Genomic DNA, 14456 nt, shown 5'->3' on the forward strand with positions numbered 1-14456 from the left:
TTGATGATTAAGATGGTAGTAGTAGTAGTAGTAGTAGTGAGTAGTAGAAGTAGGACACGAGTAGCAGTAGTTGCGTAGTGGCGGTACGTTGTAGCCACACATGCCATTGACAATTGTAGGAGGTCGACAAATATTATCATGTACACATGTTAGAAGGTACAGGGATATACACAAATTCGGGGGGGGGGGGGAGAAGGGAGCATAAATAAGGAGGGGTGGGATTAGGGAATACGGGACAAGTAGGGTGGTAAATAAAAAGAACAGATAACAGTTTCGTTACTCAATATTTACCAACTGTACATATAAGGCACTGCGACTGTGAAATACCTACGGGGCATTCACTTTCAGGCACTATGAATCCGAAGACTAAATGTTAAAAAGTGAAATTTGTGCCTCACTACAACTACATGATAAAAACATGGTGGTATCTGTCATAATATATTTCTTGCATGCACTACAGCAGCGCATTCGAAAGATCATTTAAATACAAAACAGTTTTCCCTTTTTCTTCGAATCAGTGTACAATTTCATGCCCTGCCAGTATAATTTGGACTGTGTCATCAACTTGGAACAATGTTACGGTATAATGGTACAAGTTGTAGCTATTTCATTCTTTCTTTTTTCTTTTTATTAAATGCATTGATAACCCAACTGAATCTCTTAAGATAGCAAAACTTACTTCTAAGCATGCTTCTTATATACAGGACTATAAGTGCCTGATATCTGTTTTGTTCTTGTTTTTTAATGAAGACTTCATGTACAGTGTATAAGTTTCATGACAACAGGTACCTTTAAAGCCTTGGGACAATTAGTCCTAGAGCAATCACTTGTAGAAATGACATATTGCTTTAATTCATGGCACATCTCTGCACCTCCTTGACTGCAAAATGTTGTAAACATGTCCCAACTTGCAAACCTTAATCATCTGTTTCGTTGTCAACAGTGCCTTCACTCCAGGAATATACACAAATATGACCAAACAGTGACATTTCATACAAAAAGAAAATATATACAGTTAAATAGAAGAAAGTAAGTGTCTAACAAAACTTAGGAATATATCTATTCACACGGAGAGAAAAAAAGTTCTTAAAGTAGATCATGCTAAATAATCACAGTAGAAAGTATTGCTCTCAAAATACAGGTAAATGCGTGTATATGTATTAAAATAGCTAGAAATACATTAAATAATATCAAAAGAATTTACCTGGGTCTGAAATGGCAAAGATAGAAATGGAAAACAGAAAATTGTGTGTAAAAATCTTCCTCTTAAAATGCCTCAACAGACTTTTTGTACACAAAACGCAATAAAGATTTACTCCTTTGCTACAGTTTCACAAAATAAAATAACTGTTACCACATATTCCTCCACTTGGTCTAAAGCAGCACAATTCTGGCAGTTTTGATCAGAAATTCTGCCTGAAATCAGATTTAAGCAGGGCACCGCACTGAACTGATAACTCAAAATGATTCTGACAAACAAAAGCCTGTCTTGTCTTTGAGTGAAAATGTGATTAGAATATGTACCAAGACAACAATATGAATGAAAAAAACTATCAAACACATATCTGTTATATGTACACATACAAATATAGATATATGTGTGGCTCATGCTCAAAGATGACATGGTTTTCACTGCACTTACACTAAAAGAACAAGAAAATGGACATGTGTACCAGGGCCTAAATACATAATGCTTCATAACTATTCTACAAACTTTGCATAGGACTTTTGTCAATGCGTGTTGCTTTTTTTTTTATAGATTCAATCTGTTTTTGTAATGTACCAATCTGGACAAGTCCCAAGACACAAGGGCAATTTATTGGACAACCCTACTGCTCTCTATTCATATGTGCAAGTAACTGAGTTCTGATCAAAGACACATTCTTGTTGCAAAAACTTTACTTTGACTATTACAAACAAATATCGCCACAAATGACACTGCCCTTTGAAAGGCCGTCAGCATATACGTCAGAAGTATGATAATATGGAATATCAAAATAATATAAATTTGCCACGTGTTCATGCAGAAGGAAAAGAATTATCATTGGGAATGTAAATGGATACAGAAACTGATCATGGCAAGTCTTCGGAGTAAAATAAATTAAAAAACATAATACCTCCGGCACCACTTCGTGGCGAAGGCATAAAAAAAAGTCCAAACACAACAGTGACCAAATACAGAAGAATGTTCTTTGGGATTAACATTTTCAGAGCAAAAACTGAAACACAACCTAAATATCAGTTCACGTATTTGAGAGAAAAATCTTTTCAAAAGACGACATAATCGGATGTACACTTATTGAATACTATGAATTGCAATTTGATTTCTATATCTGCAGTTGTAAGCATGGCAGCCCTCAAAACGGTTTGTATGACAAGAGGGCCCACGCTGCCATGGCCATGAAACTTTTCATTTCAGGAGAATTCTTTCTGGTAGACTTTGTATACCAGAACTAATGTCTCACTAATGTGGCAGATACTCGAACAGCTGAATGACAATGTCATCAGTACAAATATTTGGCATAAGCAGCACATGGGGTTCTGAATTTGATCTGAAATTTGAGATTTCACATGTGGGGGGCACAATCTACTTTCATTTTTATTTTTCCCCCCATTGGCATACAAAGATTACGCATTTGAAGACAATAAGCACTGACAGACACTTAATTTAGCACGGGTGGTAAAACAAATTGGCGTTAGATGTGTTAATGTTAATTGGGGTCTTTTGGAATCGAAGCTTGGGATGCCCACGGGAGTTTCGAACGAGGGGGGAAAATCGGCGGAGAGTTTAGCCGGGGGGGATTGCGGGAGGCCCTCTGGTGGCGGGCACAAGGGCGCCAGCAAAGCTACAGACAGTGGAATTAAATATCATCTCCTGTTTCACATCGTCTCCCTTGACCCAACAGATCTTGGTGACAGCTCATCTCCAAATTCTGAGGCAAAAAACCTCAGATTTGAATTAATCTACATTACCCAGTGATTCATGACCTCCTCTACCTCATTTTTTTTTTTTTTTTTGGGGGGGGGGGGAGGGAAGGGATGATCACATGGACATATTCTATATGTAATGTGTCAGGCTAACTCCTTGTTGCCCAAAAACACTACAATGTTAGCACCACAGAAATTTAAACCATACTCTCTTGGAGTAGAACTTGAGGAAAGAAATACAATGCCGATTCTCCAGCTCCAGATCTTTGTGAAATTAAAAATGAACAAACTATGAATGCTCTTGTTGCTTATCTGTCAGTTACAGAAATTTTTCATACAATGTCAAAATGGCACCTTTGAAACAAATTGTGAATGGGGCTGGCCCAATTTCGGGGCTCAGTGATTTTCTGGCAGACCAAGCTCTCCAAATAAGCTACGACACAATGGTGCAGACTATTCCAGAGACCTACCTCCCACCATTCTTTGTCAAAATTGGGAGTATATTTTGTGCAAGTCAGAAGAATTGGAAAGGGGGTGGGGCATTTGATTTGGACACTTGATGAGTGTACAGTGGTGGGATTGGGAAATTTTTTGTCACGACTTTAAGCATATTCTTTCATAATTTTCTCTATTTTTTAATTCTATTTTTAATCTTTCATTTTTTTTTTGTCTCGACTAATCATTTCCTCCCCCTCCTCCCCCAAAAAAGACTTCTGTGTGTCACTGACATTGGGGGGACACCTGTCTTTATAGCAGGCACAATTAACTGACAATGAGGGCGTCATCCACTCTCAGACTCAATATTCTGCACCAAAAACCACCAAAACAGGAGCCTCACTCCCTTACTATGTATTGAAAGGGATATCCTCTATATTTCCGCCCACATTAATGATTTAAAATGATAAATATCTTTGGGAACATCTACAAGAATAAGTTACAAAGTCTCCTCAGAAAAAAAAAAAGGAACCCAATATTGGACAAAGTCCCCCCCCCCCCCTCCCAAAAAAAAAAAAAGAAGAAGAAAAGTTCAGAATAATAAAATACCATAACTCATAGGGGTATCCCTTATGGCTGAATCACTGTTCCTGGTCAGACAGCCGGGTATATAACCTAACTGTTCCCTTACTAATGCCTGCTCCGAGCTGCCATACTTACCATCCACAAAGGTGATGCGTTCATTCTCTTCAACAGGGACATAGTCCTTGAACCACAGGATCTCTGGCTCGGGGTTGCCGGTGGCGCCACAGTAGAGGGTGGCTGGTCGGTTGTTTTCCACGACGATGTGCCGTGGGTTCTCGGTGATCTCAGGATAGCCAGCCGGCAGACTGTCCGCTGTGAGGATAAAAAAAAACAAGAGAAAAAGCGAAATTTTAATACATGCAATGACTAACTGCCAATTTTGATTCTTTGATTTTATTCATTTGTCACATATTGATATTTTGCTGAGATATTTGAAATATGGTGACAACTTCCTCTAAAACATGTCACTGACTTTAAACGCCAAGCATATACTCCTCTTCGACTTTATCGAGGAAAAAGGAAAGAAAACTTCAACAATAAGAAGACAGTGATAATAGAAGGAGGAAATTTGCCAACAAAAAAAAAATCAGATCAGCGCAGCGAATGACATATGCATACAACACTCAACAAATTTCTATTAGAAGCACTGGAGAATTCACTCAAATAGTGGAAAACCAGGATGACTTTTAAAGTCACTTTTCTCAGTGCAAATAGCCCATAATGTTGCGAGATGTGCTGGCTGTTTCTCAGAAAGTAAATTTGCAAGTTTGTTTCCAATTGTCGATCCATTAGGGGTTATTGTCCAGCATACTTGAATTTCCTCCACGAGATTGGCCTACTGCTGGGAATTCTGGCTAACACCTCTCAAAAATGGAACCAAAATGATAGCAAATATTCATCTTCCAGCGTCACGGGGCGTTTTGCGGTTGCCCGCGCAGACACGTTAATAGCGAGAGAGATCGGAGCAAGCCAATCTGTACCTGAAACGGGAGAACCCCCCAGTGAAGCATGCTGGAATAACGATGCGGAGAAGGAAAAAAAAAACGGGGGAAGGGAGAATATTTGGACGAGGCTCGCATCTGATGGATGCTCCTCTCACGTAAGATGAGAATTCGCTAGCTATGGAAGTTTATTGAGTACAAGAAACCACAGGACTCCAGAGGTATCCTGATAGAGACCGGAAGAGACCAAGAAGGGAGGGGGGGGGGGGGGGGAGATTGCAAATCAAATGTGGTGGAATGTTTCATCCGGCCACCCCTTCTCAGGGAAAGTGGAATCACCCTCCATTCCCAGGTGAACAGGAACCTGTGTAAATACACTCTGTAAAGGAGGGAAACAGGACTAAAAATGGCAAATACTACAAGGTTGCATCCTTACTCTCTCTCGCGCGCATGAGGGAATATTCAGTCACCGGCCCTTCGGGGAGCAGGCGGGGACGAAACGAAATCAAATTCAAGGGGTGATGCGGGCAGGCATGGTTGCTAGGGCGTCCCGGGAGCGAGCCAACACTCCAACTGATGTAATCTCATCTTCGAGAGGGACTTTGGGGGGAGACATCGGCCAAAACAAGATTTTGATTGTCAATAACATAACCTCAAGACTCCACTCTGCTCGGGACGTGCCGTATGAATAACTTCGGCGAGTGAGTGTTATTGCGAAAACTTCACTCCCGATGAAGCATGAAAAATGGGATGACTTCATGAGTTTTAAGAGAGCAGACGAGGAATATGGATGATTACGGGAAGATGAGGTGGCTGAACTAGAAGGAGAAGCACTGCACATAACAAGCTTTTGAAATGAGTAGTGCCAATCAAATAGTTGCAAACAATGTGTGGCAGGGGGGCATGAGTCTGCTGCTTGTGATTTTAAAAGATGTCACTCCAAATTTCTCGCAACATGTAGAAAGAGAGGAGAGAAAGAAAAAGAGAGAGGGAAAGAGAGAGAAAGAGGAAGAGATTACACTCTGCAACTGGAGACCAAGTGCTTCAAACATTGTTGATATATCCGAGCATAGTTACAGAAGACTGCAGGAAGGATGATATATTACCAACAAATTTCGCTCTTCCTATTCTAAACCGCACTGACAGGAAAGTAATCCAGGTGTAGCACTTTTGTACAAGCCAAGTTTATCAGGACACTGACTGACCAAATAATTGACCATCTGAATTCCTCCTCACATCTTTTACTGTAAAATCTGGCAGTTTTATCAGCTATGAAACTGCCTGATGATGATAATATGAAGTAATCCCCCCCCCCTCCCTGGATATACTTTTGTTTCAACAATTCTCATTTCAGTGGTTTGCTATCCCCACCTTAAGTTCTAAATGTGAATGGCGCCCAAGGGGGCGCTAAACAGCAAAGAGTGATGTTGAATCTATAAATCCTGATTGATGACCCCACCTCCCTTTTTTCCTCAAGACTCTTTTTAAGATGTGAACAGTGCACCCTAAGAGGTGTGACAAGTTTAGAGAACCTCGGTTCTTACCCGAACTGACACTGAGGGGGTGGGGGTGGGGGCTGCTACGGGCATTACAGGGGCACTGACTCCTCTGCTTCGACACCATCCATCCCTGTCACTGGATAGGGCACGGCGAAAACATTCTCACCTTCGGAATCAACCCGGGGTACTTCTGATGCTAAAACGAGCTGAAATGGCCCGTGAATTTTGCATGTCTCATCGACATAGCACTACTCATGAATCGATGTTCACCAACAAATCTTCGGTCCCCTTTCCCTTCCTAATTCATTTAGAATCTCTTCTCTAAACTTGCGCTTGCACTAAGAACACACGTTAAAGAAAGACCACAGATTGTTCCATGCAAACATGAAACCCTCTTCATTATGGCACCACTACTTTCGTAGCCAGTCGGAGAGGACACTTGTTGAAATAAAGCTAAAATAAGTTAATTTCTGATTGACACCCACTACCATTAATACCCAACCCTTTTATTTTAATTTTCATAATCTTATTCTGAATGTGAACACCGCCATCAACATCCCTGTTCCCCGCTACCTCTTTCATTACATGACACTTGAACTGTTGTCGGGCAATTGTCCTACTTTTCACTTCTACTCCGCCCTCCCCTCTTCGTCTACTCTCTTTCATTACAATTTTAATTTGAACTCTCTCTCTTCGCACTGATGCCTTTCTGCTTTTTCCCCCTCGGTCAATGTCTCTAAACCTTTGGAATGAACCCAGCCTTATCCCGTTTGCTTGCAGTAACCTCTGCGTGAACTTGAGATGGTGGAAGGTGGTACTTGAAGGCGCTACAGCTACCGACACATGGCTGAACGCTAATTCTGCGTCGTGGCTTCACCTTCACAGCTCTCGCTATCTCTCGGACAGCCCTTGGGGGGGGGGGGGAGGGTGGCAAAACATCTGACGTGAATGCAAAACAATGAAATCTTACTCCGATGTGATAATCAAGCAAACCTTGAACCGCTCCGGAGAGAGAGAGTGTGAGAGCGAGTGTCTGTGAAAAACAGACGGTGCTTCTCCTCCCCCGAGCAAAAACTCACGGCCAAAGAAGATGCTGACAAAGTCAAATGGTGTTGATCATTCACGCGAATCTCATTCTTTGACTGTGAGTCCCGTTTCTATAGTGGATTGATATCGGTGAATCGATCCTCCACTGTTTATACCATCACTTGGGGCAAAATGACAGTCTAATGAGTTGGGAACGTTTTCATTTCTGGAATTTCTTCAAAATCTTTCCCCAAGAAGAAGAGGCAAAGATTTGATATGAGGGATGCCCAACCATGGACATCCCTATGCGACATTTCATATTTTTCTTAGGTATGGCAATCTGATAGAACTACTATTCTGGTGATGCATTATTCTTCTGACAGTGAGCTCACACCTTTAGTGAAATAGTGGACACAAAATGTCCAGCCAGCTGCAACCACAGCAATTGCTCCACCGTCACGCCAAACCAGGTGAAGGAACGTTGGAAAACATAAGCTGTGGGAGACTCGTGTGTGCGAACTACGATTCGAAAACACCAGGCCGCAGCCAGTTCTAGTTTCCCAGGCCGTGTTTTGAGGTGACTGGGAAACGTGATGGGAAAATAAATATCATCTACCCGTCACACATGATCTTCTCCAAAACAAACACCTTTCATACCCCGGGATCCACTTGTAAATCATCTGTGAAGCGTGTCGTTGGGCCGGGACCGTTGGATCGGCCAGGAGAATGGGGACAGTGAGGGGGAACGGGGGCACGATGAAATGAAGAGAGGGGAGGGGGAAGATGTTCACACAGAAGGGGGGAAAAGAGAGAGAAGGAATGAAAGAAAGAGGACACAGGGAGTGGAGAAAGATACAGACAGACAGACAGACAGACAGACAGACAGACAGATATGAAAACCCAAATTCAAATGTTTTCATATTTTTGCTCCGAAAACACTTAGGAGGTGACAGTTTGACGCGTTGACGTAACTCAATATTCTTTAGGAGTTATGATGGACTACAATATGAGGGACTATGGCCATTAGGAGTTGACAAGATTTATAAGGCCATTTGGCCATTTCTTGCGAATCAAGATGACAATCGGATACCAGGTTCATGGCCACGATCCGTGCAAAGCCGACATGACTTATGGCTATGTACATTCTACGTTTACATCGACATCCCACCCAAAACACTTGCTGTAATCAGATACGGCATAGAAAAAAGCATTGTTTTTTTGTTTTCCTGGCTGTAGCAGATACCATCAACTACAAGTATGTATACCCGTGGTGATAGTGCTATTTGTCTGGCAAATTTATTGATCTGATTTTGGTGTCTTTTGGGGACATTTGATGGGAATTTGGTGCTCTATCATTTTAGGCAGCCAGCATAATTCTGCATATGTAGCAATATTCATTTTTCGGTCAAATTTCATTTGTGTGTACTCATGACTTTATGCAGGAAAAACAAAACACACACAGCCCCGGTGCTACGGTGCAATTAACTCACTGATAAGAGGCCAAAGCTTTTGAATTCTTAACGGTCATCGAAGCGCTGTGCGGAGGGAAGGACAAAAAATCTCGAAAGTTCACCTCCTCGTATCTCCCTTATTTTACCACCAAATCCCTTGAAACTTCACACATATATCAAATATGAATATATCATCCTTCATATGATTTTTGGGCGAAAACGCTGATGTATCTTTCGAGATATGTGTATTTTTCTGCTTGAGTCGACTGTGGGAAAGGGTTACGATTTTTTCCCGACACAAGTCTGCGCCTGCATGAATATGCATTTGATCAACATATTACTAGTCTGTATACACCAGACTCACTACCTGCAAAGTCTCGTGTTTGTGCAATTAGTAGTTAGGTAAAAATAAGAGCAAAAAGACAACCAACTTTAAGAGAAGATACTGGACATGCACAACTAGATCATCCTCCTGCGCATGCGTTTTCTACTGGTGAGTGCACGCTTAGCCAATCAGCGGTGTCAGGCTCGGCGCAATGCGACAGAGGTCGATTTTCGGTCAGCAGGGTGGTGAGTGGGCAAGAGAGGAACCCTGCTTTGTGCTTCAACTGTTTCAAGCAGCACAAAAACCAATACATCGGACTGCGTATTCCTTACGCCATGGATTTTACGTGGGTCACAAGTGACAGTGATCTCGATTTTTTCCAGACATAGCTGTGCGCCAAATGATACAGAAAAGATATTTGGAGAGCAGCATGGATATACTACCATAAGTCATATACCGAAGTTTCATTTTTGTGCAATGAAGGAAAATGTGAGAAAATAACACTTGTTTTGAGACCAAATTTTCTGTTTTGGAAGCTAAGTTTCGACATTATTTTCACACGTTTATCCTCAATAAAACCCCAAATAACTAACATTACGAGTTAGAGAATAGTTTCTTCTTCAGTTTGCTGTATAGATTTAATCATTTGATGGCTTTGAGGTGAGATATTGCGATTGTCCTGCAACACTTCCCCAGCGGTTTTACGCACACAAGCTGTCTACTTTTTGCAACTGAGGCTTCGAGGTCATAAGCTTTTGGCGAGTTAATTGCACCCTAGCGCAGCGCCTGCACACACAAGAAATCAAATACGTGAGAAAATCAAATTCTTTAAAAATAAAAACAAAATCAGATAGCACAACTAAAGACTTTTTCTTGTCTGTCTATCATGCATTCATCAATTGCTAACTGCTAAATAAATCGATAGTGGAATCCATGTTGGTATGTTATTCATATACCTCAAGTATACTGAGGCTGTAATCTTTGAAACATTGTTGGAAGAGGGTGAGGGAAGTTATGATGTAGCTGTGTGAATCAAAGGAGGGTAGCTCCCCATTTACAAACCGTACATTTTGTGGCATGTGTGTCACCCACTACACTTCTTATATGCTCTGAATGTGAGCCAACAAAATTGGAACTTGAACATTTGCGTGTTGTGGACACAGATGGACCCCTTTAGAAGTTTGAAGAAAGTGAAGAAGGAATTGCACTCAAAGCAGTCACTTTTCATAGCTAGACCAACTTTGGTGGAAATGTAACGTTTTGAATATCAATAGTTTTTGAGGTAGAGGAAGATATACACAGATCGGAATGGGGTGAAGAAAAGGAGGAGGGGGGGAGGAAAAGGGAAGAGGGGTGTCATCTTGAAAGAACGATGCAGTGAACGCTTCCTCATTACGTGGAGAAGGAGCCCAGCTTGGTGGCTGCTCTGTGACGATGACAAGGAAGACGTGTCAAGGTACTTCCAACACCACCATTAGTGAGAATCACATTTCTGGCATTTCCCCGGGGGCATTTTTACCCCACCTTTTTCCCCTTCCCTCCCCTCCCCTCCCCGACAATCTTATTTCACCCTTGCCACAATCTTGTTAGCCCCACACTTCCCTACAGGGCATCACTTTCTCTGGCCTCCTTTTGTTATTGTTGTAGGGCCTATCATTTTCTTTGATCTTTAGTTTTCAATCCATAATGACCTAATTCAAGCTTAGCAAAGCTTCATTGTGATCAGTATCATCCCTTTTCCCCTTTGAAAAAGTACTACTCTCTCCTTATAATTAAATGTGCATCAGTAACCATTAGATTTTTGTGAACTTTGCTGTAAACATGACACAGAGGCTAATTCTCCAACTATGTGTCTGCATGTATGTCACCCAAACCAACCCCGATAATGTAGAACTGCATTTAAAACAATAAGGGTGATATCCAGCAAGACTTAACTCCTAAACTTTGCTGTAAAAAATAACACAGAGGGAGTGGGGAACAAATTGTAAATCTGTATACCTGCATTTAAGTTATCTAGCCCCCACAAAAATCATGAAGGAATCGTATCAAATCAACAAAAGGAGTACAATCAAGAACGACTTCACTCCTTGCACTGCAGAACAAACCTCTAATTCAATGCACAGCTCTTCATCATGATGCCCAAAATCCTTTTGTCATCAACATGGGGGAAAAACCCTACCACATCCTGCCTCCGAAGAATTTTCTGCCCTCATCTGAACCCCCTCTCATCTCCATTTCGAAATGTTAGGAAACAGTTAAATCAAGACAGAGGCCCTCCCCGACACCTGTCTGAATGGGGTGAAAGACTCTGTGGGCTTCAGGAACAACCCAGCTTCCCCGGGGTGTTGACTTTTGTGAAGTAGGGTTAAAGAGGGGGTGCACAGACCCCCTCACCCCTCCCCAACCTTTTAAAGTCTTCTTTTAACTAAGCCCTTTTTGGATGTGACCGAGGAGTGAAGGGGGGAGAGACCCTGAATTGAATTGTCTGCATCCACTTGTGCCCAAACACCTCTGCTCATCCGAGTCAAAACACTTCACCGGTGTCTCCGCATCCTCTCACCTCTCTCCCTCCATCTCCATCTCCAGCCCTCCCTCTCTCTATCCTCCCTTTTTTTTTATACTTCTTTTCTCCCCCCTCCCCCAATCCCTCCCTCCCCTCTCTCTCGTTCCCTGTGGGCTCTCGATTCCTAATGTCCAAGAGATGATGCACTGGGACCTAAAAGCAATTAACCCTTGGAGTGTACTGCCCATGTACTCGCTCTAACCCTCAGCAGCAGGCTAGTTAATTAGCATTCAGTTGTACTTCTCCCCCAAAACTTGGCTATTAATGTACAAGGTAATTTAAAACAGACCAAGATGGGGTATAACGATGCGACAGTTCTACGCAAAGTAACTTCTGTGCCAATCAGAACATAAGAGTAGGCCAGTTGATTTTACACCTGCAGAACAAAGCAGAAAGCGGATAATGACACCGCCCCCACAGCATTTAGCTCAGACAAACCATGTTAAACTTTGACTCAGAAGCAATAATTGATGACCCAGACTGTTACCAGTGCCAAAATACTTCTGAATGCTGGAAAACCCAAAATCAAAGTAGGCAAGAAATGATAGGACAAGGCATGTACTGGTGCGATTAGTAAAGAAAATCAACAATAACATTCAAATTAGCCTGGAAATGAACCTCAATCCATGAAAGGAGATTAAAATATCATCATCTGTACACAAAGGGGGCTAAAGCAATGTTCATATTCAAGGTCTGTCAAATTAATGCCAATTTAGCTGTAAGGTATTGACATCACACATACACACACCAACACAAATATAATTTACAAGAGCATTACATATATTGATTTATATTTCTATATTTCTATTAATCTATATTCCCTTTTATAGGCACTCAAAGATTCATTTTCTCGAAAGTGCAACTTAGACTGAAATTAGTTCATACAGCAATTAACATACAACTATGCCACCAAAGCACCCATTAACTATTGCAATCACACTCATGGTTAAAATTTCTGTAAATCATGAAAGAGTGGGAGGGGTGGGGGAAGGCGGAACACAGTCGGGTCGGCACAAACCCCGATAAGCTGTGCACAACTTCCAGGCGAGGCATTAGCCAGATAAAGAATGGAACCTTGGAATGGAAATCGGGAAGCTTTTCGGCTCGATCACCTTACTCCACACCAATTTGTAAACCACAAAACATCTGCTCTCTTCGGGTAGAAATCCCCGCTGTAATTAAATCGAAGTTTCGCTTCTCTCCGGCTGTGTCCTGTTCTCCCAAAGCGAACTGATCGTACAGGGGGGCTCTTCAATTAAATCCCGATTGGCGGCATTTTGGCGACTTAACATATGCCGATAAGGCATCGAACTTGAGATGAGATGTAATAATATATCACGCATCTCATATTGCTGTCTCTACTTTAAGCCAGGCATTACCTGCATCTCTGCTACAAAATAGTACATCATCAGTGTGGCATTGACTTAAAGCACGATTGCAATTTCAAATGAATCCGGGCAAGGTCGTAAAGCCCTTCCTAGCAATGTGCGGTACCCTACAAAGTCAAAGGGGGGATTAAATCTCGCTTGTGTAGTCACAATCCCATAGTCATGGAACGAAAGCCCAGAGCTGAAAGTTGGATTACGAAAATATCACATAAGGCCGCATGAAAATTAACAGTCAAATAAGTATACAGCGGGGAAAGATATACTGTCAAGATGCCACAATATTTATCTAAACTATTCTAGCCATTGTCTGGGAAATTGTACAGCGGAAATTGCAACAAAGCTGCATGATTCTAATCATCCATGAATACTTCATATACCGGAGGCATGTTACCATGGAAACAGAGTGATACATCCCTCTCTCGCTTGCTATAAGAACCGGAGCTTGTGAACACAAGAGGAAATCAGCTCTTGACCCAAGCAGGGAAAACTGAAGAGTCCGACACATCTACACAAACTAACACTCCCCATAACCACCCCTCCTCCTGTAATAATTCGTTAAATATTTACTCCAACAGTGAGGACATTCATCAAAGCCTCCAACTTTCCTCTAACTGTTTTTGCACCAGCCCCACCCACTGGCAACTTCTATGTAAGCTTGATTACTCAGGGAGGGGTCATAAAAAGGTCCAATAATGACCAAAGTGGGAAAAATAATGCACATTTGTTGTTGAATGATGGGATTCACCAGAAGAGGGGATGGGAAAAAAAAAAGCTAATGGCTAAAAGGCAAGTCTCACTTTTCTATTCCATGTCTCTCTCCCTCTCTCACACCTTCTCTCCTTTTCTTCTTTAGAGGATTTTTCTGCTTCCTCTTTCTTCGCTGGAACACGGTAACCCGAACTCGCAACGCGGCGGACATTGAACCGCGACAAGAATCTCGTCATCTTCGTTTCATCATCGCAGGGATCATCTCTCCTGCGCCGGGCAGAAAAAGAAAACTCTTCGCAGAAAAGAAAAGAAAAAAAGCAAAAGCGTGAGACAGAGTGAGAAGTAACCCCCCCCCCCAAAAAAAAAAAAAAAGAAAAAAAGAAAAAAAGGCATTTGCAGCCTTCCTTTAACAAATCTTCATCTACGGTCACATCTGCTTGCTTCAGATAATGCTCCTAGGCTTGCAAGCTCACCTCCCCCTCCCCAGCGCAAGGCAAAAGTAATCATCGTCACATCTTACAGCCAGGTTCAAGAGTTAAGGCCGGACTCGGAAGACAGAGAAAAAGCAACAGAACATAATCAAACACAAACAAGAGGATTGCCTCTG

General features: G+C 41.9%; 1 protein-coding gene across 1 annotated transcript in view; it reads right to left on the reverse strand.

The window, feature by feature from the left end:
* The window catches only part of LOC140237351 (receptor-type tyrosine-protein phosphatase delta-like), a 193369-nt gene that overhangs the window by 49260 nt on the left and 129653 nt on the right, over nucleotides 1-14456 (reverse strand). Inside the window, exon 4 of the mRNA XM_072317287.1 lies at nucleotides 4084-4260. Within this exon, the coding sequence (XP_072173388.1) occupies nucleotides 4084-4260 (177 nt within the window). The remainder of the gene's footprint in view (nucleotides 1-4083; nucleotides 4261-14456) is intronic.

The sequence above is a fragment of the Diadema setosum genome, chromosome 13 (assembly GCF_964275005.1).
Source record: "Diadema setosum chromosome 13, eeDiaSeto1, whole genome shotgun sequence".
In the NCBI taxonomy this organism is placed as follows: domain Eukaryota; kingdom Metazoa; phylum Echinodermata; class Echinoidea; order Diadematoida; family Diadematidae; genus Diadema; species Diadema setosum.